Below are 26,471 nucleotides of genomic sequence, written 5' to 3'. Positions count from 1 at the left end.
TGACTAGCAATCTAGGCTTTGAAGAACTGCTCAAAATATGTCAACTTGATGTGACAAATATCGTCTTTACATTATTTACATCCAGCAATATGTCTGACAAGACTTAAGTGCCAAAGTATAAATTAGTTTTTACCCTTCACTTTTCAGACATCTTGTTTTCTCATTTTACTCTGTTGTCTCATGGTGCTGTTGATCTTTCACTTGTAAAATGATTACCTGTAATGGAGTTTTTGAATTGGAAGAGGTAATAGAATACACGACTAATAGATTGTTATAGGGGTTTTGCTTGTCTGGGAGCCACAGTTATGAGACTGACAACAAATCCAGCCAAAAGAATATCAATAAATAAAGAGTCTACAGCTGCTGCTGTACAGACACTGCCATAGTCTCTCTCATACACATACACGCTGTCTGCATCCACCTCTGTCTTTGCTAACCTCGCCTGTACTGGGTACCATTGACCGGAAGGAATAGAGATCGACTGGCTGTTCTGGATGGGTGCACAATTATACATGGCCTGATTTCATGAGGTTGCCCCCACTGCAGGCGGCATGTTCTCTGGGGAAAGGCAGAGTAGGGCAGGGAGATGCAATGAGGCTCACTGTAGTCATGTTCAGCAAAAGCACTGTCTGGATTAAATACTGTAAAATCTAGATGGGAATTTTCAATTTGGCCCAGATTAGAGTTGCCATGGCAAGCCTTCCCCCCAAGCCTCATTTATTATGTGTAGATCGTCTGAGTTCAGTGCTTCAGCTTTAGAGGTTTTTAAATCTGCTGCTGTCACTTGCTGTATAATGCAGTGTTATTCATTCTATTGCAAACCTATTTACTACAGATATTGATCATAGATAAATAGGAAAAGAATTTACAGGGTTTTAAAGGCTACTTACTTACTATGAAGAAAAAACAGATTGGCCACACATTATTAAGTCTGATTCATGTATGAATAGTGATTGTAAAGTTGAAATTTTCAGTGTTTCATCAACCTGGCTTCCACTCTAAGTCTTAGTTTAGTATTGAAACTATTTATCAACGTGCTCTATGTCACTTTTGTTGTCATTATTGACTTGAATACCATTACCAACTGTAACATCTTGATTTTCTGTAAATACTCACCAGCTTCCCGTCACCGCTCCAGTTCACACCCATGCTCAGAATCAAACCAACGATCTCGTCCTAACAGCACGGAAAGGTCTCGCAGTGCATTTCAGGGGCAATCCAGAGGCCACTCCACAACCCCATCTACCCCCTCATCTGCAGCTCAGGACAAGGCACCAATGGGTGTAAGCACAGACCTGTTGTCAGCAGACATCCAGGGGATACTTAACGACCTTCAGCTGGAGTGCAAAGCGGCGGAGAGGGAGGAGAGGGCCCGACAAAGGTCCCGGGGAGGGAACGGTGGTAGAAGAGGGAGAGGAGGATCAGGGTCACGAACAAGGACTCCAGTCTCTGCTTGGGGAACTACTGTGCCAACAGGTAGCTCCTCAAGAGGCTGCCGCAGCGCCAGCCCCACTACACACAGACCAGAGACTGTTAACATGGCTCACACAGGGCAGAAAAAGCGCCATTATGATGCAGATACCGTTCGTCAGTACATTGCCAGGCAACAAGAGGACAGAAAGAGGCGTCAAGCTGAAGAGAAGAGGGCAATGAGAGAGGAGGCAGAAAAGAGAAACCAGAGGCTGCAGGAGCTGTACAGGAAGCAAAGAGAAGTCGCTAAAACAGTGGCCCTTCCCAGCGAGTCACCTGTAGCCCCTGTACAAAAGCGATTACAGGAGACCTACAACAAATTGCTGCTGGAAGAGGCCCAGCTGGGCGAGGAGGCCACACAGTTGCAACCTGCTGCTTCTTCTAGTCAAATGGTACTGTATACAAGCATTGAACATGGTCACCTTATTTATATATGAAAGCTTTATTAAGTGAAAAGAATTCATGAATTTCATGTAAGAAAGAACATTGATGATTTTCTGACTTGTGTTATCATGTGTCCTGCCACAGAGGCCGATGTACCAGCCCTCAGGAGAGTCGGATAAAGAGAATAAAAGACTAGAGCCACCACAGAGCCCCTCAAGCAGTGATAGGTCTTTGAATGATCAGCCACCTCCTCCATTGTCCAGGTAGACACATGCACACACTCATACACAAAACTGCCTGCCTACCTAACTCTCCAGAAAAACAAACAAAATGTATTCATATTTATAGACACAGACAAAAGACAAACTCCCGGCAAGTATACATCTCCAGGATCTCCTAATGTTTGGGGTGATAATAACAAGGCAATCACCTGACTGTACCAAACAGAGAAACTGTTTGTTCTCAGATGCTTGGTTTTTATGAACACCTCTTGCAAGTGCCCCACAAGCCTGATTGCTCTGCACAGTAGTACAAGATAAACAAAAAGAGTGACTTTTACAGTCACTGCTTCTGTTTTAGGTGCATGAAAGAACATTGCTGATAAATGAGTGTAAATAAAGTTGAAGGTGTATAATGATTTTACTAATGAAACATATAAATCATCTTTGTATATACGGAATATAGTTATTTTTATTTATAGTCTTCCATCCACTCGCAGTTTATGCTTTATTCTGCTGTGATTTTTGCAAATCTAGCGAATATCTATCTAGGTATCTAATACCTAGAATGGCTGTACATATTCATCTACAGATTTCATTGATATTCAAAATGACAGTTTGCTCATCCACTCACCTCAGTAAACATTATGAATACACTTACATATTTATATTATGATCATTGTTTCAAAGCAAACTGTTAACATTTCTCTTTCCTCTTTCCCATTCTGTGTTGTTTCCACTGTTGTAGGAATGATTTGGATGTTGGAGTTTCCTCCTTGTTTCAACCAGACCGCCTGAGCCCAGCTGTTCGACCTAGCACTGGTCCCAATAGCAGTGCACTAGCACCTGCTAGTGACCATCTCCTCTCTCAGCTTCTCAGGCTGGAGACTGCGATGGCAGCTGGTGACATCAGGCACACCCAGCGGCCAGCCACAGCACCTTCCAACAGGTCGCAGTCCAAAATGTCCCGCATAGAGACCATCAAGGCCACAGCCGCATCCCTCTCTAACCGTATAGAGAGTGAGGCACGGAAGCTTGCTTGGGAAGGAATCAACTATGGTACAGCAACTTCAATGGACGTGGATTCTATTTTGCCTCCTAGGTCCTCTCAGGCTAATCTTGATGATGGATGCTGGGCAGAAACAGCTCTTCGTGCCCCGACAGAAAATAATGACATGGCATTTACAATCCAGAGGATTTTGACTAGCACAGGTCATAGCTCATACAATGGCACTGCTCTTCCAGGAGCAGGAAATCTGCACACCTTCAGGGGACAGAAAGAAAAGAATGGTACGCACCCCAGTTTGATCAATCCACAAACAACTTCTGCTGATCTAACAGGGCACATCATTAACAGTTATACACAAGAAAGGAGGAAGCTCGTCAATGGCTCAGAGAAGGTAGAGAGAATAGATAAAATGCCACAAAGGAGGGAATATGGAGCAGTGGAGGACAAGGGGGAGAAACGGACAGATCTCCATGACTCGAGTGCAGGTTCCATTAGTGAGGGTCCCCTACTGAGTGAAGGGAGTTTCTCTGAGGATGAAGGAAGCCCCCCTCACCCTTCCAGCCATCGTGTACCTAGAGCAGCAGATTGCCTGGAGGCAGTGGACTACTGTGCGGGTCAAAGAAGAGATTACCAGCGTCTCTCCGAGTTCCAGAGGGAGGCAGCAAAGTGCTCGGCCTTCAGCCCAACCTTTGCTCAGCAGGACGGCAGCAAAGCAGCCTGGGAGGAGCTGAACAAAGGAAGCCCTCTAAGTGTAATCAACATTTTCACTAAGAACCTTCAAGGCCATCATAAAGGTTAGTTCATAGATGAATACCTTTGAACTAAGAGAAAATATCTTTCATCTAAGAGAAAAGGATCTTCTTTAGTTAAAGAGTATTTCCATTAACATTGCCATGGCTGTGGCCAACACAGTGAGAATGATGTAGGATCTATGAATAACCATCTGTTAGAGATGTAACTATAAGAGCTGCACAAATCCTAACAGTAATGCTTCAATGTTTGTCATATTAATACTATTTCTCCTCAATCTGTGCCTTGTCCCATAGCGAGTGAGAGGAACTCTCCCTCTGCCCATTCTGTGCACTCTGGAAACTACCCCAGACACGCAGCAGTCTATGAAGATGACTTTGTGTCATCTCATAGCAGCGGAGCCAGTGGTCAGTTAAAGAGAGGCTCCAATTCACCGAGGTAAGATAAATAAAGTGAACGTGCTTTTTAAAATGACCACTGGGTGGCATTCATGTCACACAACTGGAAAGCTCAGGCAGTCCTTTCAGGCAACAGTCATCCTCTGTATTCTTCAGCTTGTTGATTTTTCTTTCCAGGCCTTTTATAATGAGGACTAACCAGTACAATAACTAGGCATTTCTGTGTATTTATTTTTTTGTGCTGTGTCAAAGATCCTGAATTTGATTCGATTTCTTCTTTCTCCCCCATCTGTCAGCATGAACAGTCACTTTGAGGAGCTAATGAGGAGGTCTCCTTATGAGAAAAATACAGGAGGCATCAATTCCCACCATTCATCTATTCACTCACCGCATCTTTCCTCGGGCTCTGCATCTGGATCCTCACCCCTCTCAAAGCACTCCACTAGAAAAAGAGGTGGGAATTAATACTTTGTTAATAATTTCGTGGTATGACTCTGAATTGTCAAATCATTTTTTTTTATTAAAAAAGGAATTTAAAAAAACACAAATGGATTAGATTGAAGCTTATTGATAGATTGAGACTTTTCGGTGAAACTGTCTCTTTATGTCTTCTTGTATGTTGTATTTATGAGTTATAAATCCCTCATGATAAAACTACTCCATTCCTCTGCAGGCACACCATCAGACCAAAGTGATGCCACTCTGGTGGAAGAGCAGAGGAGTTCCTGCTCACCCCCTTCAGAAGCATTATCCTCTGACTCCAGGAAGAGGGGCTCAGAAAAAAGCTCTGCCCACAGTCAAGCCAAGAGTGTCCACTCTAATGACACACTAGGGGAGGCCTCAGGGCATTCTCACCACAGGTAATGATCCTTGACAGTCTACATTAAAGGGGAAGTTTGTTACTTTGGTTTAGTGAACTGTTGTAAAAGTTTCACCTGCAAGGCTCCAGTTTCACTTTGTGTTTTTCAGTTAAGAGCATCTCGAAGATGTCAAATCGAATAGTATGTGCGGTGGTATTAGTGAGGAGAAGGAATGGTGAATGGTGTTCCCACAAGTTTAAATTACCTACACATCCAGTTGTCTCTGGTATTTCCTTCCTTCCTGGTTTTAAGTAACTTTCAGTGCAACACTGAGGGTGTTATGCTACCCTTCATCTTATAGTTTGTTTTAGGTTTATGTCACAGCGTGGTCATATTACATAATTTCTTGACTCTTATTTGATTTATCACAATGATTTTGTGATAAATTGAAACTTTTGTTTTCTATGACAACTGCACTTGGTAATAGATAATCTGTTTAAAGGTATATTGCAATATATCGAACCCTTGAAGCCGTAGCAGACACATTAGAGCTAAACTTAAATGGAATCTAAAAATCTATGTGGACTCTGAAATGAATGGGATCTTTTCAGCACTGGAACATCTCAGTTGTTCCTGTTCCAACCACTCAGAGAACTCCATTTGGTATATAATTACTAAAAGGTTAATTATCTGGGCATGACTAAACACTAAAGTCTGCATAGAGAGCCCAAGTTGAGGCTGCCAGTCTAAACAGTCTTGTGGCTGGCTGTTCGGTTAAAGGGTTGAGGGCTTAAGCAGCCGTGGAGTACCCAGCAGCAGGAGGAGGCTGCAGTTCGGCTGGAAACACTGGTACTTTGTTTTGGGGGCCTGTAGGGTGGTTGGTCGGGTCAGCCAGCTTCACCACAGTTTGGGCCTGCCGCCAAAGGAAAGGAGAGTTTTTTTTCTCTTTAATCTCAGTGCCCAGGAGTGATATTTGAGCCCTCTAATGGTACTCTGAAGCCCAGGTGGCAGATTCCTGCCATTCTGTGGAGCCTTTGTGTCTTACAAGGTAAAGGCAAGACATTCAGACATGATACGTATACAAAGCAGGTGGTTGTTGTACTTCGGAGGTGGTGATTTAGTGTTGTTTACTGTAACAGAAACAGTCTCACAAATAATTTCTTTAGGGACAGCACGTGTATTACTGTAAGTGTCGCTGAGTTGTACTTTTGGGAGATGGCATTCATATTCACTTATTAAATAAATTCATATGACAGTCAGCTGTTTTTAGCATTGACATCCCGGTAGCATTGCTGTATTATGATGTATTAATTGAGTCTGATTGTTATCCTTGGAGAAAAAATGTGACTCTGTCTACTTTCCTTAAGGGGGAAGTAGGCTGTATCCTGATCTCTTTAGACCTCGTCCTTGGCCTCTGTTCATCTCTGAGCAGCACAATATATCCATTCATAGTCTGGGCCTCTCACAGCAGGGCCACAGTCAGTTCAAGGGTTTGTAGGCAGAGATGTGGACCCCTTCTCTCTTAATCTTTTGCTCAGCCTGCACCTATCTATAAAATCAACAACCCACTTTGTAGAGCTTGCAACATCCCGCTGTCCTGTGCATGATTTAAACACCTATTTTTAAAACTAATTCTTTAAAAATATTATAGTAGTGTATATTACATTAAAGCAACATTTTTCACATATCAAATGTCAGCTTTGTTTGTCAGTATTACATTTAGTTTTTAAAACATCTAAAAGTATTAAATTTACCTAGGACATCTGCAGACACCCTAACAGACACCCTCAACTGAACTGAAACTCACAACCTGAAAGTTACAAATGTATCCACTTAAGAAGAGAGAAGTTTTCTGATCTCATACTTAATATCACAATAATGATCAATGCTTTTTTTTAATTGCTCCTCTAGTTTGGGGCTGGATGGTAAGAAGTCTCCAGCAGCACAGCCCAGACTGGCTTCTCCCTCTGGCTTTCCAGACTCTGGTTCTCCTCCAGGAGCAGGCTCTCCCAGTGAGCCTCTGAGAGGTGGCTCTCTGCTCGGGGCAGCTAACCTGAATACAGGTACCTCAGCTCGCAGTGGAAGAGCAGAGACCAGGACCACAGGTAAATACAACTATTATTGATGTTTTCAACATTAGATATTGCAGACAAATAACTTTATCATGTAAAAAACTGGACAGTTTTAATAACAGATGACAAGTTTTAACCTTTGTCATCACATTTCTCGCTGGTCTAGCTGAAGTCACTACTGTTAAAGATGAGGACAGACCTGGTGAAACTGCTTAGATTGCCTGGTTACACAGATGCATAATATGTTTGTTTTTGTATTCTTCTGCCTTATTTGTGAATCATCACAATCAACCAGCGTTCCTCTATTAATTTCTCTCTCTTCCCCCTTCCCCTCTCCCAGGTGAACTACAATATTCGCCTGCTGTCTTGCAGCAGCGTATGACAGCAGAGCTCCAGTACCTGGAATCCATTGAGGAGTCAGTCCGACAGCTGGGGGACGTGGAAAGGCTGATGGGTGTGTCCATGGCTCAGCAGGAGAGCGCATCATTGGCCCAAATGCTCAAGGTGAAAGAGGGTATTTTGCATAGAATAATTATGAGGAGTGAAAGTTTTTGCAAAGAAGCTCTTGTATTTATATACTTTAGTATGTATCAGAAGTTTTATTGTTGTTAAGCAATTAAAATAAAATGTATGTACTGTGCTATTCTGTAGAGGTGTTACATTAGCTGCTCACAGTTGTTAATGTTATGTATTTTATTATAGTATTTAGTGAGGACAAAATATTAACTGTAGGGATTGTTTGCATATACATATACACGTATGTATGTAAAACTGCATGTGTCTCTGGCATCAGGTAACTTTAGGACTGTACATTATCTGCTCTTGACAAATGTGTATTAAATATAGTTAAGTAATTCCCAATACTTTGATTTACCAGGGACTTAAATTAATTGTTGTTGCTGCATAACATTTACATGATAACTACTTTTAAGACCATTTTTTTTAATTTCAGTGACATACTACCTCATTATAATGGCTCTTGATTGGTGTACTGTATTGACCTTCTTTCTGAACTTTGATCCTGCAGGCCAAGCAGCAGCGCCATGAGCGTGACCTTTACGAGCTGAAGATCAAGGCTGAGAGAGAAGCTCTGGAGACAAAGTTACAACTGGAGGAAAACAAGCAGAGAGTGGCCAGGGTACAATCTCACACACACACACACACACACACACAAGCATACAAACACAGTTAATCAGTTACTTTACTCTAAGCAACAACATAAATACATATTTCTAGATCCAGTGCTTTGAATTCAAAGGTATGAGCACAGTTTTTCTATTTTTCTGTGCATGATGTGTATGTATGCTTTTGTCCAGGCTCATATTGAACTGCAGGAAAGCTTGGCGACGACTCAAAAACAGACTTTGGAGGGCCTCCAGGATGCAACTACAAAGATGATGAGTCAACAAGCTGAGGCAGCACGGTACACAGCCGATGCTGCCCGCCACATCAAAGAGGTTAGCAATCACTGACGCTCCCTCTGCCTGGAAAACAGCCTTTGTCTTCATTTTGTAACAAAAACGGATTGATTGTTGGGTTACAGTAAAGAAATGACAATAAAATGCAGAGGAAGAATACATAATATCTAGTGTAAGATTCATCAAATCAGATATTTGAGCTGTATATTGTGTTCTTGTCTGTCAGATGACAGAATTGGCGCAGTTGCAGATCGCAGGAGCTTTGACTGTCCCTCCTGTTGCCACTGATTCCTCCACATTGAACCAGCACCAGCGGGGAGAAGAGCAGAGCTTCTATACAGAGGAGCAACAGGACAAATCTGATTCTGACAGGTAAACTAAAGTTTAAAAAATCTGAGTTTAACATCTCTAGACCTCTCTTGTGTTATCACTTAGTGTCATAATCCATCAGACACACAATTTATATGCTTTAGATTAATATCTCTTCTAAATGTATAATAAATCCCTTCTGCTTTACTCTCAGCTTCCAGAGTCAGGGGTCAAGCAGAAGGATCAGGCCAGAGGAACCACTGTCTTCGCTGAACAGCCTCAGTCACTCTGACTCTCTATCCTTCAGAAGACCCACCATCAGGTATTAGCCAGGCCTCTCACATAGCACAAGTTTAACTGTTTTCTAGTGGATTTGTGGAAGAGAAAGAGATAAGACACTAAATCTGTCTTTTTCCCCTTTCTTCAGTGGAGCAGACTCTAGCAGCCACCATAGCACATCGCATGTGTCCTCAGACCATAGGGAGCGGATGAAAAAAGAGGCGGCGGAGCACAAATGGAGGAGGACGGAGAGGGAACCCGGCAACAGTTCCATCGAGGAAGAAGTTCCTACAGCAGCTAATGACTCCCTCTGCAGTGACAGCATCCTTTCTGTAGTGGATGAGAAAGGTACCTGCTGGCATACAGACCTCTTAGTTTAAAAGTTTACATGCTTTTTTTTTTTCATGTGTAAAATATTTCGCTTATATTTATGCAGCAATCAATGGCTGACATATGGCACCTAACCACTTTGCCAAGTTTACAGTATGCACTGAGCTTGTCTTATTTCTGGCTCTCCAGGAGACAGTACATCAGTGGCCACAGAGTACTCTCTCAAGTTTGATGAGTCCATGACGGAAGATGAGATAGAAGAGCGCTCCTTCCGCTCTCTGCTGCCGTCTGAGGCGCACCGTCGAGGGACTTTGGAGAAGAAGCCCCGCCACCATGAGGAATCAGAGGACGACGGTACCAATCACAACACGACGTTGGTTCCTGGGGCACACAGTATCTTAAAGGTGAGAGGGCAGTACAGTCATACAAATGTATTATAGTCATACCATTTATCCCCTCAAATGTGCGGCTATTTTTTGCCTGGATGTTCTTCATTGTGCATGTAGTTGTGTCCCTCTTTAATGCTCTTTCCCTTTAACTTATTGCTTGCCGTGGATCTTTTCCATAACCCAAATTTAACCTCTGCCTTTTTTCCCATGTTCTCCCGCAATCTTAGGATGCGAGCATTACCTTCTCTGGTGGACAGGACAGCTTTTCCCAGTTCACCATGGACATGGTGCGTCAATACATGAAGGATGAGGAGGTGAGACTGCAGCATCAGAGCTCTCTGCTGCATCTTCGCCAGAAAGCTCTCAAAGAGAAGACCAGGACCGAGCTTGCTTGGCTGGAACACCAGAAAAAGAGGCTGAGGGACAAGGGGGAGGATGACAAAATGCCACCTCTCAGGAAGAAGCAGAGGGGCCTTCTGATGAAACTACAGCAGGAGCAGGTACTTGGAGATAGAAACATAATGTCATTAAGTGACAGTTGAGCTTCTTGCATGTTGATGAAGTACTAATGTTACACCACCACACAGTAATCCCATTATTGTGCACTTATATTTTTTACTTGTCTTTCAGGCTGAGATCAAGCGGCTTCAGGAGGCCAACAAAGCAGCGAGGAAAGAAAGGCAGCTGTTACTAAAGCAGCAGGAGGAGATTGAGCGGATGAGAAATTCTACACTGAGACTGAAGGAGCGTCTCAAATGTGCTGGGGGTGAAGTGCCATCTGTAAGTAGCACAACCTTGACTACAGATAGATTTTAAGCAGTTTCAGTCCAGTATAAAGAAAGAAAACTTTCACATAATTGTAGAGCATGTTCCCTTTTACATCTATAGGCTTTTGTTTTTATTGGCTTTACTAATTATTTGCCTGTCTGCATGTACCCTTTCATCCATCCTCCAGGAGACTCCAGTGTCAGAGACCCCTGTGTCAGAGGCAGCGTCCTCCAACATGAGGCATTCTGATGATGTCCGCAGCCCCTCTCCCTCGCTCTCCATCTCTGGAAGTGAGACGAGCAGCATCATGCAGAAGCTCAAGAAGATGCGCTCTCACATGGATGAAAAGTAAAAACTTTAAATAATTCTTAATATATTAACAAGATTCTCTCGGCTTATTGACAGTTTTTCCAAGTAACATATCAGAAGTCATGCTTCCTTATCTGCATTTTTAACAGTGCTTGCTGTGGCCTTTCCATTTGGATTTGATTCTTTTGTGCTTTTTGCTTTTTTTTTACTTTTTTGTTTGTCTCTTTGTTTTTTGTTTTATTTTTGGCCCTTGATTACAATCTGAGTCATTAAACACATAGTATGTGCTTTGATTTGTTCATTGTTACTATTTTTTTGCATAACACTGTTGCACAGTTAACACTTTTTTTCTCATTCATTCTACAGACACAATTCACAAAAAACAGACATTTTCTAATTCTATACATAGGAACTTTAACTTAACTAACAACTAGCCTAATAAAACTAACAGTAATATCGGTGCATGCCATCTTTCTCTTGCTGTCTAAAGTGCTGTGAGTGTGTGGATGTGAAGATAATCTTAATACTGCAACTTTCAGTGACAGAAGCATCATTATTTTCCAGATAAGACAAACACAGGTTGTGTTTTCTATTATTTTTATTACTCTCACTTCCTCTTGTTGACATGTGCTTGGAGTTCCTGTAAGTCCTGAGAGTTTGAAGGTTTTAGATTGGCAAACAGCTTTGATCAGGTGATTATAGAGCCTCTCATGACCGGTTGGCTCCAACAAGTGGGTTAATTGTTCTGGGGTTTAGGATTTATATCTTGATCATTAATCACAGGCCAGTCTTTCATGGTAGCACTTCAGCAATTTTTAGGCCTAGATTTGTTTGAATTTACACTAACTACACAATTAACAACCAGTTAATTTGCCAATTTAATTTAATAGATAAGGAATTTTAAAATCACCACAATTAAGTTTAGATCATAAACTTAATAAAAAGATTAAAAAGACGTAAGTAAAACATAAAAGTGTTCACATATTTGTGTCTGATCATGCATTTATTGGCTTGCTTGCTTGCTATGATCCTTTTTAACTATCAACTGTCTCTTCCCTTCCCTCTGTCATTCTCTATTACCACTGTCCTGCTGTTGATCATAGCCAAAGTTATTATGTATTGTATATTCAGCTTGACATGACACTAACAAAGATCTAATCACTTTTTGTCACAACTGTCATCTTTTATGAATCACCTAATAACAAATCTGCCATTTAACCCTCTCCATAAGCAGGCTTGGCGGTGATCATATCCCCATCCAATCCCCATGCTAGCTCCATTCCATGCCCACATGCTAGTTTAAATGTTAATTAAGGGACTGTTATAATTAATGCATGTCCCAAAACATAGTCATTTAAAAATAACCATTTTCTAACAGAAACCTGACAGACATTTGCTCATATCGCTCTTCTCTCTCCCTTTCTCTCTACTTGTTTTCTCCCCCTGTGTCTTTAATGTTTTTTCCCTCACGTTGTGTGTGACGTCTGTGATCCGTTTTGACTTTGTTTGTTACGTGTTTGTGTGTTGTAGACATTGTTCTCCTGTCCACTACTTCTTCTCTGTGTTCACGGCCCACCACTGGGCCTCCCTCAGTGTCTGTCTTCCCAACCTTCACCCTAAATTCCAGCTCTTTATCTACAACCAGTTGGTCAGGTACTGTACAGTGCTCTCTACCTCTTCCCCATCGCACCTAGCCCTGTCCTGCCCTGCCCCGCCTCACCCCCCCCCCCCCCCCCACCCCACCCCATCGAACATGCTTGTGCTCATCCACTGGCACTGGGACTTTGTAGGGGTGGGACGGTGAATGATGAGTGTTAGGATTTGTTGGTTTGTTTGGGTTTTCCGTCAGGTTTTAAGGTTTTTCATTTGCAGGATGGAATTTGTGGGGGGAGGAGTTTGAGTGAAAGCTTGAGAGTGCCCAAGGAAAGCTGCCTTGCTGAAATAAGCTAACCTTTTGACATAATCACTTTTAAAATTTGTTTTTGTGTTATTTTTTTAATGTTTGTGCCACAAGTGTATACATTAAAGTACACTGGTTGTGTACACATTTCAGACAAGGAAAGGAAGTGGTCACATTGAGAAAACTGGAGGTGAAACAGACTCTGTTTTGTGAAGGTCAAAGGTTATGTTTATTTTAATAAGAGCCTTCCTTGTTGGATGAGAATCTCGCACTCAATGCTGAGATTTCACTAATTTCCGTGGTGTTTAATTCGTGACTCTTCCCCCTCTTTCTTCCTTGCCTTTTGGAATGAATGATTAAGTTGCAGTGCATCTGTCTTCAATGTCATCTTCATACTGTGGCTGCTCAGCTCCAGCCCTATCATTGATACAAAATGTTTTGAGATGAAACCACACTATGACATTAAAATAAAATACTTGGTTTCTTTTACAGAGATCAGAGCAGAGATAGAGTGGCCTATCTCTTTAATGAGCTCAGTAAATCTTAACTAGCCCTCTTTATTAGGTAACTGTTGTATAGGATGGGATAATAAGTACAGATGGCCATTGGCTGTAATAGAGTTTGGGAAGGCACTAAAAGAATCCCTCAGCCTGGTTCTTCAGTATCTGATCTGTCATCAGTATACATTAGGTCAAGAGAAAGGCCTCTAAATTAGATCAAGGCTAAATAATACTGCACTGTAATGGCACCCATAGCTGTGGGAGACCACATTACGCAACAGCTCTACCTGACTGCACTTTATTTTGATATGCATCTGCAGCAGGGATATCTACAGTACCATTCAAAGTTTGGAAGCACCCTCTCATTAAAGTGAATGAGAGAATGTGTCCAAACTTTTGACTCTTACTGTATGTAATAGTAACCCAAAGTAGGTATTGAACATTGCCTGGATTTTAAAATGACAAATTCTGTTGGGTTGGCAAAACAACTGTGACCTTACATTTTAGTCTCCTTATCCTCGTTGGATGTGGATTTACAGTAAATGCAAGAGGTCGTACTAAAAAGACATTTATAGAAGATTAAATGTCTTTGCTTTAAGGGCCTGATTTTTTTTCTATCTCTTGAAACTGCTACATATGTTTGTGTGTGTGACTGCACCCAATCAACATTCAACCTCTGGGTCTCAGTCTGTTGCATGAATCTGACATTTTCACTGTTGTTTTCCTGCTGTACTTCTGTCATGACTGACATTTCATCACCTTTTTTAATTTGATGGGTGCTTGTACACTATATTTGGATAATTAATCTAGGGAAACGAATAAGTAAAGCATGGCCGGGTGCATATGTGTGTGTTGGACAGAAGTTTGAGGTGAGTTTGCTGTGAAAACTGGATGTCCAGGTGATTTGGGTCTGCTTGCTTCTGCGAGGTCATGTTTAACCATTCCTTATGCTAAACATTTTCTCTCTTCTCTCCCTCATCACTGTCTACCTTTCTGATCTCTCACCACCACCACCACCACCACCCATCTTCTTCCTTTCATTACCCTTATCTTAATTTCTTCACCTTTCTCCTCACTGTCCTTTCTCAATCTCTTCCTCCATACCTTCCTCTTTCCTTGCATTCTTACCATCCTCCTCCCTAGGTTCCTGACAAAGCGGGAGCAGCAGCTGATGCAGAGGCGTCACCATGCTGAGGAGCTGCTGCAGTGGAAACAACGGCTGGACCAAGAAGAGGCAGAGGTCCGCAGGATTGAAAAGGAAGCCCTGGCTGTCTGGGATAAGGATCATGCCATGTCAGAGAGTCAGAAAAAGGAGATCTCTGACATTAGCGCCAGTACCAGTCACCACCGAAGCTCAGAGCCAAGAACTGACAGTGAGAAAGGTGAAGCTACAGAATTCTTTCAGTTTCAAATAAATGACTGGCTGTTTATGAGGTTTGAAGCCAAAATAAGTACAAAATGTACTTTTACATTTTTTTAATGAAATGTACATATTATGGTTTTGGAATCAAAATCAATCAAAACATATAAAGATGACTTGATGTTTTATTTTCAGAATATGTGAGTGAGGGCGACTGTTCCTCAGTGACACCTGAGTCCAGTATACACACAGAGGGACAGCTGTCCCAGCAATCAAGAAGCCCATCCTCAGCACAGCCTGCATCAGTCCCTGAAACACCTTTGGGCTCCATCCAGAGCAGCCCTGCAAATTACTCTCAGGACTTCACTTCAGCTTCACCCAATGTGGTGGTAAATGTGATTTTTTTGTTTTGTTTTGGGTTTTTTTGTATTTCAGTGTCTAGACTCATCTCTTTGATGATAGTTGATGTTCATTTTGAGCTCATATATAGCAACTCCAAAACTGACTTCATATAGTAATGTTTGATATCCTAAAAAGGCTATAGCCAACTTCGACACAAATCTTGCGAATTCTGTCACTTTTGAGGGAATTTGTAGCCACTGAGCTATGAAAAGACACACAACTTTGCTGGTTTGAATGTGAAAAGTAGAGAGAACAAATTATTTACTGCTGTTCTTCATATTGTGTGAGGGAAAAGCAAGGGGATAACTGTGCATTTGTTACATGTATCAATCCAAGCATACCTCTATGATCAGTCCATTAGGAAGTGTTGTCCTCTTAGAAGTAATATTCTTTTTTCCTCCTCCTCCTCCTCCTACTGTTTTGTCTCTCCAGTCTTCTCCATTCAAAGTCAGCCACAGCCCTGCTCCCTCTCCTTCGGATGGCAGCAGCAAAACGAAGATGCAGCTTCGCTCGTCTTCCCGGACCCCCAACCAGACCCGAATTCAGCCCACTGACACCCCCGTGGCCATTCAGACTGGTGAGTTTCCCAAAATGCTAATTCACACACTCACGCTCACACACACACAGACACTGAATATGTAACATTTTTTAATAGTTCCTGATAGTTCCTCAGAGAAGATGGAAAGGGGGCAAGCAGAGAGAGTGAACATAATGCAGCTGTAGAGCTGGCACGGTGTAGACAGGCATAATGTGATGCTGCCGGGAACACATTATGCAAGCACTTCCCTGATACCTAACCCGCTTCACTGTGTGATAGGAGAGAACACTTTGCATTGCACTTAGTTACCACTCAAGCAAAGACAGTTTTGCTGCCCCAGTACTGAAGCTGACTGGTTTATTCATTTTCAAGCCACTGTTCAAACCTTTGCATACAACCCAATAGTTAATTACAATTTTGTCATTTCTTTCTGTAATTCTAATCTTTGTAATACTAGTGTTTGTTCATTGTGCAAAAACCAAAGCAATGTGCATGAAAGTGAACTTTACACATTCTTAGTAAAGAAAATATACACTAATCCCCAAAGAATTGGGTTTGAGTTCGAGTGGGCACAAAGTTGGATTACCCTTTGCTAATCACAGAGGTCTGGCACTAGTTTCACATTCTAACTGTGATTTATTATCTAAATGTACTTTCAGAACCCATTTCAGACCAGAGTGACATAGAGAGTCGTATCACAGCCCTGAAGGAAGAACTCAGAAAACGAAAGTCTATGGCCTACCAGCTCAAGAAAGAGCAGAAGAAGAGGAACAAGGAGCGCCTGAAGGCACAGGAGGCTAGCCTACTGAAACAGCTGGAGGTAAGTGTGTGGGCTTCCAGGTGGTACGTTGTGTGTGTGTGTGTGTGTGTCTGTATGCATTTATACATGTATAAGATGATTTACACATATCTTAAATGTTATTCTTCCTGTTTCTTTTTAGAACTATAACAACTTCATTGAGAAAACAAAGGCAGAACTGAACAAGGAGCCAGACTCAACACCTGATACCAAGTCCCAGGTCAAAGATTCCACCTCAGTCGCGGAGCAGTCCAGTATTAAACTGCATGCTCACAGGTACCAAAAACAGCTGCAAACATGATGCTCTGGTGCTAATATATCTTATACCATAATATGGGTTAGAACAGACTGATTAACTGACTGACTTCAATTAAAAGCAAATCTGTCTTTCACAGGTCCGAAACCAGCAAAATCTCTGACTCTGAAAGGGTACAAATTGATGCTTCATTAGACCACAGTGAGTAATTAATTCTCATCATAACTGATACATACAATATGTACAGTATTTGTTTATGTAGGTGTTTTATGACAACACATGGATTTGATAAATAATATTGTTATCCTCTCCTATTGTGACAGATGCCCTTCCTCAACCAGATTATAGTAGATCCACCTCAGTGCCTGAAGAATTGTCTGAAGAAGACCTACCAACGGTCACTCCAACCCCAGTACATGGCAGCCCAGAGGGTCTGACCTCAGCACTGAGGAGCCATCAGTCCACAGAGAGTCTTTTAAGACCTTCCTCTAAGGAAGCTCAGGCACAGATAATAGAGTCTGCGGATGAGAACCTTGTGTCTGATCAAAGATCTGACATTCAGGAAGAGCTAGAGGTAGAAGTCAGCGACAGGTTGGAGGATCAACATTCTGAACGTCTTCTCAAACTAGAAGAGGAAGACCGACTTGACTCCCAGGACAATCTGTCTACTTCTAACCATGACTCCCCGTCCATAAGTAAAGAACATCCATCTCTTAGCCTAGAACAAGAAAAACAAATAAAGATGAGGGAATCATCTGAATCAGTGGAAGCTGTAAAATCTATAATTGCCTCTAGCAAGTCACATTCAGCTGCATTGGATCTCAAAACCTCACAACATCGTAGTGTCAGCCCCTCATTCAGTGACCATTCCCGTTCCCCTTACTCAGATGCCTTCTCATCAAAGGAGGCAGCACCCATAAAGGATGTCGAGGCCTCTTCTCCCTTGGCAGATGGATATCATGATGACTTTGAGTCATCAGTGGATTCATCGCCCAGGGAGGAGCGTCATAGTTCCAAGCCCACTTCTCCGATGTCAGTTTCTCCTACTGAAATCAAGGGTTCAATAAAGGACTCCCCTAGCAGGGCCACGCTGTTTGACAGCCAAGACGAGGAGGTAGAGGAGGAAATAGCTGAAGAACTGAGTCACCATTCGGGGACCAGTGGTGCTAGCCATCAATCTGGAAAACTGCTAGATCTTCATAAGCAGACAGAAGACTTAAAGCATGACAGCAAGAGTTTTAATTCCAGCCACTCACCCCCCATCTCTGCTTTGCAGACCCCCCTCTCTCCTGTTGTAGATGAAATGCTAAGTTTTAACATTGGAGACCGAGTGCTCGTCGGCGGTGTTCAACCCGGCACTCTGAGATTTAAAGGTCCTACCAGTTTTGCCAATGGCTTCTGGGCCGGTGTGGAATTGGATAAGTCTGAAGGCAGCAACAATGGCACTTACGATGGGGTGATTTACTTTGAGTGTGATGAGTGCCATGGTATCTTTGCTCCCCCAGACAAGATTACACACCTGCCAGACAAATTTGAGATCTACACAGACACCACAGAGGACGAGGACTCATTCTTTGATGATCTGTCAGATAAAGGTGGAGATAAACGTAAAACAGATGAGGACAAATCCTCAAAACAAGGAAATTTGGAGAATAAAAATGGACAAACTTCTCACAAGGACTTTGGGTCTGGAGACAAAAAGGTTACAGATGAGTCCGATGCTCCATATCAGCACCACACATCGAAAGGCGTATCCCACCTCAATTCACAGCATCACAAAGAATCAAAGCCTCCCATTGCTAATGGAAAGAGCAGGGACATAATCTTGGACTTTGAAGATGTACCAACCACTCTCCTCATCTCTGACATGGACAGGATTGGCCTCGGGAAGCAGAGTCAGAAGGAGATTATTGCCTTTGTTGAGAGTGAAGATGTAGACTCCAACCACCAGTTAACTCCCACTTCCACAGATATCAGGGATGATAAGCCAGAGCAGAAAGAAAGAGTTATACTGGACACATTTGCAGACCAGTTCCTCAACAACTTTGTGAAAGACACAGTGAAGCAGTTTGCTCAGATTAAAAAGGCTAAAGAGCAGAAGATAGAAGCTGCCAACCAGATAAATGGAGACCTCTTTGAAAATGTTGAAGAAGAATGGATCTCTTCAGTGGAACAAAAAGATGGTCTGCCTTTCTTTCTGCCTACGGAAAAAGAGGAACTTTCTTCTCCAGAGCTGTGTAACCGACCAGTGAGTCTATATTTCTGCTTTTTTACAAACATTTTGCTAAAATTTAAATGGCAATATTTTGTCTTCACAGATTTCATAATATTATACAAATAGAACTGTCATTATCAGTCAGCAAAAACTTTAGAAATGAAGTAATGCTGTGTTTCACTGAACTGTGGAATTTTCTTTGTGACATTATCAAGCTATTGACTAACAGTACTTGTTGATTTGACCTGGAGAACCCTTGCTTTTGGGTTGTGTTCAGCCAAAGTCCAATGTTATGTTGACAGACTATTGAATTCAGTGCTCTCTGCTGAAAACCTTTTGTGTCAGAAACATCAGTAAGAAAGAATACTCTTAAACAATAGATCAAAAGTGTAAAGCCATAATTATAATGGGATTTACTGTCATATATTCATATTTATGGAAGGTTCAAATTTAATATTTGACGAAAACACAAAATTGACTTTTTCCTGTGTTTCTTTCGCAACAGGAGAGTCCTGTGTTGGGGGCCAGCGGTCAAGAAGAGCTTGCCAAGCGGCTAGCGGAGCTGGAGCTGAGCCGTGAACTGCTAGATGAGCTGGGTGACGATCAGGACTGGTTCGATGAGGACTTTGGTCTCAGCTCTCGCAGGGAACAGCAGAGGCTCAAACAGAAACAGAGAGAGGAAGAGGAAGAGGCAAAGTTGGGAGGAGCAGCCCTTGGAGGGCTCATCTCATCATCAGGTGGGGAACAGCAGGCAAAGACTCCACCTAGACCTGAGCTTCCTCTTCCCATGCCTCCTAAACTACCAGAGCAGCCTGCCATGGTGGTGCCCCACTCAGCCACAGAGGTAGAAAAGATGGTCCATGCTGCCACTCAGGAGATCTGGGACAGCTGTGGCCTGGGGAAGGAGGGAACACCAACACTTGCAAAACTGTCCTACCCCAAACCTTCACAAGAGTATTTGGGTAAAGAGGCCAGCAGCCAGGACCAGGAGGGCCTCTGCATTCGCAGCTACAGAAAGGTGAACACAAGAACTTGCAAAACAAAGCTATGTAACAATCATACAGAGACATCCCAATGAAAAATTGAACACGTCTTTTCTAACACCACAATCTGACCAGGAAGACAAGCATGACTGGCTTCCTCTTCGTCCCCCTTCCATAGAAATCAGAACACAACTGCCGTGCTTCAGTAGTTCTAAACCAATTGCAACTGGACTTGCAGCGTAGTCTTAAAAACAGCACTCAATCTGTGGATTGGGTCCACTGAGGTTAAAAGCCAACCGATTTTCCATTATTCAGCAGATGCCTTGTGGATGAGCATCTAAATTTTTTCAAGACTACGTAGTTGTTGTTTCAGTTGCCTTTGACTCACGAGTACTGTACACATGTTACTGAGAAACTTCTCCTCCTCCTGCTCCAGAGTTTGCCTCAATTGGTCAGATGCTTTGCTTTGAATGCAAGTACCAGCTCTGCTGTAAATAATGCTGACATTTATATTCACCTAACATCAGATTAGTGTCGTTGAATGTACAGTACTTTGTCAGCGTCTCTACTGCAGCTTTAAGCTGTCCATTAATGTTAATTTAAAATGACTTTCCATTTATTCTATTTTAATATAATTAAGCCCCCGTATCTCACTGTTCTGTCACTCCCCAGGCTGTGTATGACCTTACATGGGAGATCCTTCAGGATATCTATGCTGAAGACCCCAATGCTGATCAGCCTCAGTGGGTCAAACCACGACGTGCCAAGTCCTCCTTTTTCCACAGAGTGAAGACACCAGGAGACATCACCAAAATCCAGGTACAGTACTACAGGAGAATCACCAACAATAACAAGAAACTTTCTGCCTCACACCCTTACTACTAGTAGTACTAGTTCTATTTTAATCTAAAAATGTCATTGCCATACCAAAGGTCAGCTAGATTTTTAGAATACAGAAGGACCTTCATTGGTCAGTTTCTTATCTGCTAAAGTGACTGGAAGTGTAAACAGACTTCATAATTTGTGCCTGTTAAAACCTCTCCCTCGTTATCAGTAAATTTGCAAAATGGATGCCAGTCATAAAGTTCTTTACAGTCACATAAACTCAAATGTGGTGTCATGCCTTTTACACATGTGATGATATGATGTTTTTGGTTGTTTTGTTTTTTTTACATCGTTGACCAGGAATTCATCTCAGCAGAAGTACTGAAAATGTACGGTCTAACAAAAGATCACAATCAGAAGACCGACTGGCAGAAGATGCTCAAATTTGGCAGAAAGAAAAGGGACAGAGTCGATCACATACTGGTAAGTGCAGGAATTAAATGTTTTCTTTTGGGGTTTTTTGTACAAGAGCAGCAGTTTACACCAGTAAGTCATCATAACTGAACTAATATACTTGAGGGAAGGTATTTGTAAGCCAGTTGTTACTTTTCATCTCACAAAATCGCTGTTGTGTTGTTTCAATTAATCTCAAGTTAAAAACAACTAATTGTATTTGTGCTTCTTTGTGTAAACTTGAAAGCTTTGTGTGACTTTATTTGACTTTTCCTTTTGGATAATATCAGAACCAGGGATTTTATTTCCACTAGATGGCAACAGCTGTTCTATAAAATGTTTATATTTGAAGTGTTAAGGTTGAGGCATTTTAATGAAGGATTAAAGTCTTTAATGATTTCACAGTTTATGTGAAGGAGAACTTAATGACTAAAAAAAACTGTGCATTATACTGTGTAATAGAATCACTCCACCAAGTCCAATATTTCTCCACGTGTATGTGCAAAAACAGTGTTGTGCAGACTTCATACAATTTTTCTGAGCTAATTTGAGCTGAAATTTTTACTTAATGTCAGAATAACAGGATGGATTTTTAATTGAAATTTTATCTTTCAGTCATGAAATGTTTCCACTTCATTCACTGTAATATGAACAGCTGATGTTAGTCACCGGGCATCAGTAGCTGACACTGTTTGTCTCTCAGGTACAAGAACTCCATGAGGAGGAGGCCCAGTGGGTCAACTACGATGAGGACGAGCTGTTTGTCAAGATGCAGCTGGCAGACAGCATCTTTGATGCTTTGCTGAAGGACACCGCAAACGTTCTGAGTCTAATCTCTGAGAAGAGAGCCAAAAGAGGCACCCTCTCCTGACAGCTTTCCTGCTTTGGTTTTAAACTACAACCTCTAGCTCAATCCCAGTATTTTCCTCCCCAGTAAATTCCAGCCAACCCACCACCGCTCGGTCTTCCACCAGCTGATGTGCCAACAGCAACCCTCAGATGCCTTCAGTTCCAGCATTACCTCTCAGCTAAACAACTCCTACTTATTTCTGTGACTTTGATTTGCTGATTTTGCTTCAGCTAATAGTTTTTGTAATTTGTTTTACACACAAAACGCCTCTTGAGCAATCCAGCCTTCTTAAACCGTAACACCATCTAGTCTCAGTTCTCACCTCCTGCACTGGTCCTTTTGTAATTGCCAGTTGGAGAATGAGTAGATGTTTTGATAGGATGGACTGTGCCATTTGGTTAGCATTTAGTCCATCAGTGCTGCTAAGTTTATTGTTCCATAGTGTACTGTTATATAAAATCCACTTGGAACAAAAGTAGGTTGTTATATTTTGTATTGAATCTTAAAGTAAATATATATATGGGTTCAAAAATTGTAATAAAGTAGCAAATAGAAAATATACAGTGTAGTCCGCAAGTGTTTGGACAGTGACACATTTTCTGTTGACTTTGTACTCAAGCACATTGGACTTGAAATCAAACAGTAACCATGGAGTTGAGCTTTCAGTGTTTACATCCATATCAGTGTAGTAATTATAGCCTTTTTATTCATAGTCCACTAATCTTAGGGGACTGTAAACTTGTAAGCCTTAAATTTAAAAACATGACTGAAATCTAGACGTCAGCAGACTCTCCTCATCTTCCCTGGTGATGCCCGTCGCTGTGCTGCTGCCATCTTTACTTCTTGCTTTTTTGGGGGATTTTTGCCTTCAGTCCAGTCCTCAGCAACTACAAGACGTGCTCTGTTGGACTGAGGTCAGGTGACTGACATAGCCAGTCAAAAATATTCCATTGTTTGGTCTCCTGTCAAAAACTCATCGTCATGCTGCATTTGTATACATTCCCCTAATTTCATTCCCATACCAAGTATGGATGTCTATTTTATGGATGGTTTGACTTCATAATTGCTCTAAACAACTAAAAAATGTGTCACTGATCTAAAACCTGTAGACTGCGCTGTAGTGAAACGTCACTGAGATCAGATATTGTGTGAAACCTCTTAAATATATTATTTATTGTGTGAAAATGTTTGATTAAAGGAGAAAGGAACATTTGGAATTGTAAATGATCTTGTCAAAATATAGAGAAGAGATAATTTTAACATTGTGTAAAATTGTAAAAAAAAAAAAAAAAAAAAATTGATAAAAGCACAAACTTTAATGTGAATGTGAACATGGCAATACATTATGTAGGCGATTTCAAAGAATGCTATTGAAACCAGAGAAGAACATGGGAACAGTTTTAATATTTAAAAGTTGTAGTGTTCATAATTAGAAACTGTTTGTATGACTTATTGTGGCCACAGCTGTCCAGTTGGTCAACACAATCACTGTGTCCCACTTCTGTGCTATATGTTAATATTATGAAGCCTACACATACGTTACTGTATGCACTAATGTTAACCGTTGGAAAACATCTCATACAGCCTGCAAGGAGAATGCTTGTCCACTGATTTGAGGTTTATTACTGTTTTTTTTCTGTGCTGTAACTGAAGCTTTTGCACCCCATTTAAGATTGTTTTTCACTGTCAATAGCTCCTCAGTAGTTGTGTGTTCGACTACTCACATTGTGTGACAGTGTCCCATCAACACCATGCTCAAAAATCCACTTGAGCGTAAAGACACTACATACTCAAAACACAGAAATGATATATATAGTATGCAAGTGGGACACAAAAGAACGGCAGTAGGCTTGACTTGATATTTTTTAGAATCACATTTTAGGACCGTACTGAAATGCTGGATTTGAGCCTTACTTATCTTACAGCCCTTTTTCCTCTCTATGTCCTTCGAAAAAACACCTGTAGTTGTCTCTTCATCAGTTGTCCTGGTAAAAGTTGCTGTAGCAGAACCGTTTTATGTAATTTTCAGTCAAAACACAAATAGTCGTGTACCAGCATGGCTGTGAAACATTTGGCTTCACAGTAATCGGCAAAATCGGCAGAATGTAGCCTGGACAGCAAAGGTAGTTTTTCCTCAATATTCGGTTTAAGTGCCTCTTTAAGTTCAGTTTCTAACAAACCGTTTCAATGTCTCAACATCTCTTGGACCTATTTTTCTTTGAATGTCTCTTTCAACTGCTGTAAACTACCATTTTCTAAATGATCCTGAAATGACTGCTCTCCCCTCTGACCGGTTTAACATTACTTCAGTTTCCGCCTTATCGGTCTTTCTGTATCAAAGCATACTGTAGTTGAGGAAGTTTCTTAAACCTTCTCATTTTCCTGTGCCTCAGCTTGAGGAAATGTTTGTATTGCTAACAAAATGACTCACTCTAAATGTAATACCTGCTTCTTTTCCATGTCAGCTCCTGTATCTGTCTGTATAGACACAGCTGAGTCATTTTATTGATACACTGTATCAGGAACTAGTTTGTGGAGACTCCACACACACACAATGTCTCCAGCTCACAGCTGCACAGGGCGAGTCACAGGACTAGTGTGGCTGAGCACGTAGGACTGTATCCAAGGCCTTATTTTGGTCCTCTGTCAGTGCTGCTTTGATCCAACAAACTGTGTACGAACTCATCCTCGTATGTGTGACAGAGCTTGTTAATCCTCACTGACTGTTTTGAGCTAAAGTGACCTTAAACTGAGTACTTATAGTCTTTTTTTTTTTTTCTATCGTCAATGTTTTAACTGTTGCTACGATATATGTTCAAACTGTAAGTTATATTATGTAGAAAAAGACCAAAAAGAACATTTGATACCAATCTCTCCATGCTGTATGACTTGTATGTCTGGTCTGTAGGCATATGTAATCTATAATGGTTGACATGATTTTCTGCCAGGCTTTATTGCAAACCCTCTAGGATTGTCCTCTTGAACTGATTGTATGTGGGAGGAAGTTAAGTTTCCCCTTTTGTAACTATGCAGTACTTGGTCTTATGCATTATTTTCTATGTATGGACCAAACAGCTCAAACTTCTGCTGTAGTCTGTAGATTTTAAAAAATCTTGAAGTGTGAAGCTGTTTGGTGTAAAGTGGAGTGGCTCCTTTCTTCACAGACTTTGATGGAGCAACTTTAACTTTAAGAGTGTCTTTTGATCCTAATAAATCTAATGAATTAAAAAAAAAAAAAGTAGGCACAAAAGATTTGATTATCAAATTAACCCCATCAGACTAGATTTTCATCTTTTGCAATGTTTATGAATATTTATAATAATGTGCTGTGAGTGTGCGCTAAGTGCACTTGAAGACATGTACAATTCTTATATGGGTGTAAATATATATGCGATGTGTCTATCCAATCTGACCCACTGTTACTGTAATTGAGGCGATTGTTGTAAAATAAACACTGTTTACTTTGCAAATATGTACATATTATATTTGTTGACTAAATGACCTTTGGAACTGTAAATAAAGCTTTCATTGTTTCTAAAGGAATGCTGCCTGATAATGTGTTTGGTTGTTATTTAGAGTGTGCAGTAGTTGCCACACAGTGTTGTTGCTGTGCTGACAGCAGACAGAAAAATCTCTTCCTCAAACACTGATTGTTAGGTATGTGACCAAAAGCCAGTTGTTGAGGTTTGTCAGCTCATTTGCTCAAAACTGCAACATCAGGAGGATGTTTTTGGATGTGGGAGAGGTATATTGTGTAAGGTCACAGAGAAGACACAGACCTAAATGTATCTGAATGCATGATTAGAGCCTGTTGTGCTAAGTTGTCAGCAAGTCATGTCCTCTGTAATGTATCTGAGAATTTGAAGGGTTACATGACAACTAAGGAGTTTAAATTCTGTGATAACACACACATTTTGATGTTTAAAGTTGATACTTTTTAGTCTAAATATCTTAAACATAAAGTTTTTAGATTAAAAAAACCCAAAATTACAATAGAGCAGGTGTGAGGAGTTAACAGCATGTTTCATGTTTGTTTTGCTGTGAATACTTTTTGAAGGCTAGACAAACAGTTTCCATGTGGATGGTGCTGACGGAAAACTGGACTGAATGAAAAATTAAATGAACCTCAGTTCATTTAATACAAAGTTGTTGAAGCTTTCTGATGCTCATAAAAATCACCAATGTAAGACAGACAATATATTTTCTGGAGTATCAATAAAGAAATTGAACTACTTAATTTTCATTGCAAGTCAAAATCTTCAGTTATACAGCTACTTGTAATTTATGGCCAACTATACTGCCAACTTTTTATGACATTTTTATCTGATTTCATATGAACACGAAATTGACAGTGTTTTAAATTAATTTATTGATTTTGAATGTATTGAACGAGGAACTAATACTACATTATCTGTTTTTTTAGACATTATTTACTGTCTTCCACCAAGAAAGAATTTTGCGCAGTTGTCATGGAGACATGACCGTTA

General features: G+C 41.1%; 1 protein-coding gene across 2 annotated transcripts in view; it reads left to right on the top strand.

Annotated features, from left to right (window-relative positions):
- cep350 (centrosomal protein 350) overlaps positions 1-25,527 on the top strand; it is a 35,299-nt gene extending 9,772 nt beyond the window's left edge. The window contains exons 10-38 of one of the 2 annotated variants that reach the window (XM_044360664.1): positions 1,120-1,862; positions 1,999-2,117; positions 2,821-3,875; positions 4,128-4,269; positions 4,526-4,683; positions 4,903-5,089; positions 6,941-7,134; positions 7,442-7,605; positions 8,129-8,239; positions 8,418-8,558; positions 8,746-8,891; positions 9,043-9,150; positions 9,256-9,455; positions 9,627-9,841; positions 10,054-10,326; positions 10,457-10,606; positions 10,782-10,942; positions 12,434-12,556; positions 14,447-14,685; positions 14,859-15,052; positions 15,498-15,642; positions 16,263-16,423; positions 16,545-16,678; positions 16,798-16,859; positions 16,982-18,906; positions 19,379-19,891; positions 20,529-20,675; positions 21,042-21,164; positions 21,838-25,527. In XM_044360664.1, coding sequence (XP_044216599.1) covers positions 1,120-1,862; positions 1,999-2,117; positions 2,821-3,875; positions 4,128-4,269; positions 4,526-4,683; positions 4,903-5,089; positions 6,941-7,134; positions 7,442-7,605; positions 8,129-8,239; positions 8,418-8,558; positions 8,746-8,891; positions 9,043-9,150; positions 9,256-9,455; positions 9,627-9,841; positions 10,054-10,326; positions 10,457-10,606; positions 10,782-10,942; positions 12,434-12,556; positions 14,447-14,685; positions 14,859-15,052; positions 15,498-15,642; positions 16,263-16,423; positions 16,545-16,678; positions 16,798-16,859; positions 16,982-18,906; positions 19,379-19,891; positions 20,529-20,675; positions 21,042-21,164; positions 21,838-22,005 — 8,201 coding nt within the window. In that variant the 3' untranslated portion in view covers positions 22,006-25,527. The remainder of the gene's footprint in view (positions 1-1,119; positions 1,863-1,998; positions 2,118-2,820; positions 3,876-4,127; positions 4,270-4,525; positions 4,684-4,902; positions 5,090-6,940; positions 7,135-7,441; positions 7,606-8,128; positions 8,240-8,417; positions 8,559-8,745; positions 8,892-9,042; positions 9,151-9,255; positions 9,456-9,626; positions 9,842-10,053; positions 10,327-10,456; positions 10,607-10,781; positions 10,943-12,433; positions 12,557-14,446; positions 14,686-14,858; positions 15,053-15,497; positions 15,643-16,262; positions 16,424-16,544; positions 16,679-16,797; positions 16,860-16,981; positions 18,907-19,378; positions 19,892-20,528; positions 20,676-21,041; positions 21,165-21,837) is intronic. The other variant, XM_044360665.1, reaches the window with a different exon arrangement.
- Positions 25,528-26,471: the final 944 nt, after the last annotated feature.

Source organism: Thunnus albacares, chromosome 9, assembly GCF_914725855.1.
Source record: "Thunnus albacares chromosome 9, fThuAlb1.1, whole genome shotgun sequence".
In the NCBI taxonomy this organism is placed as follows: domain Eukaryota; kingdom Metazoa; phylum Chordata; class Actinopteri; order Scombriformes; family Scombridae; genus Thunnus; species Thunnus albacares.
The sequence above is the reverse complement of the archived record's forward strand: the minus strand, read 5'-3'. Positions and strand labels throughout refer to the sequence as shown.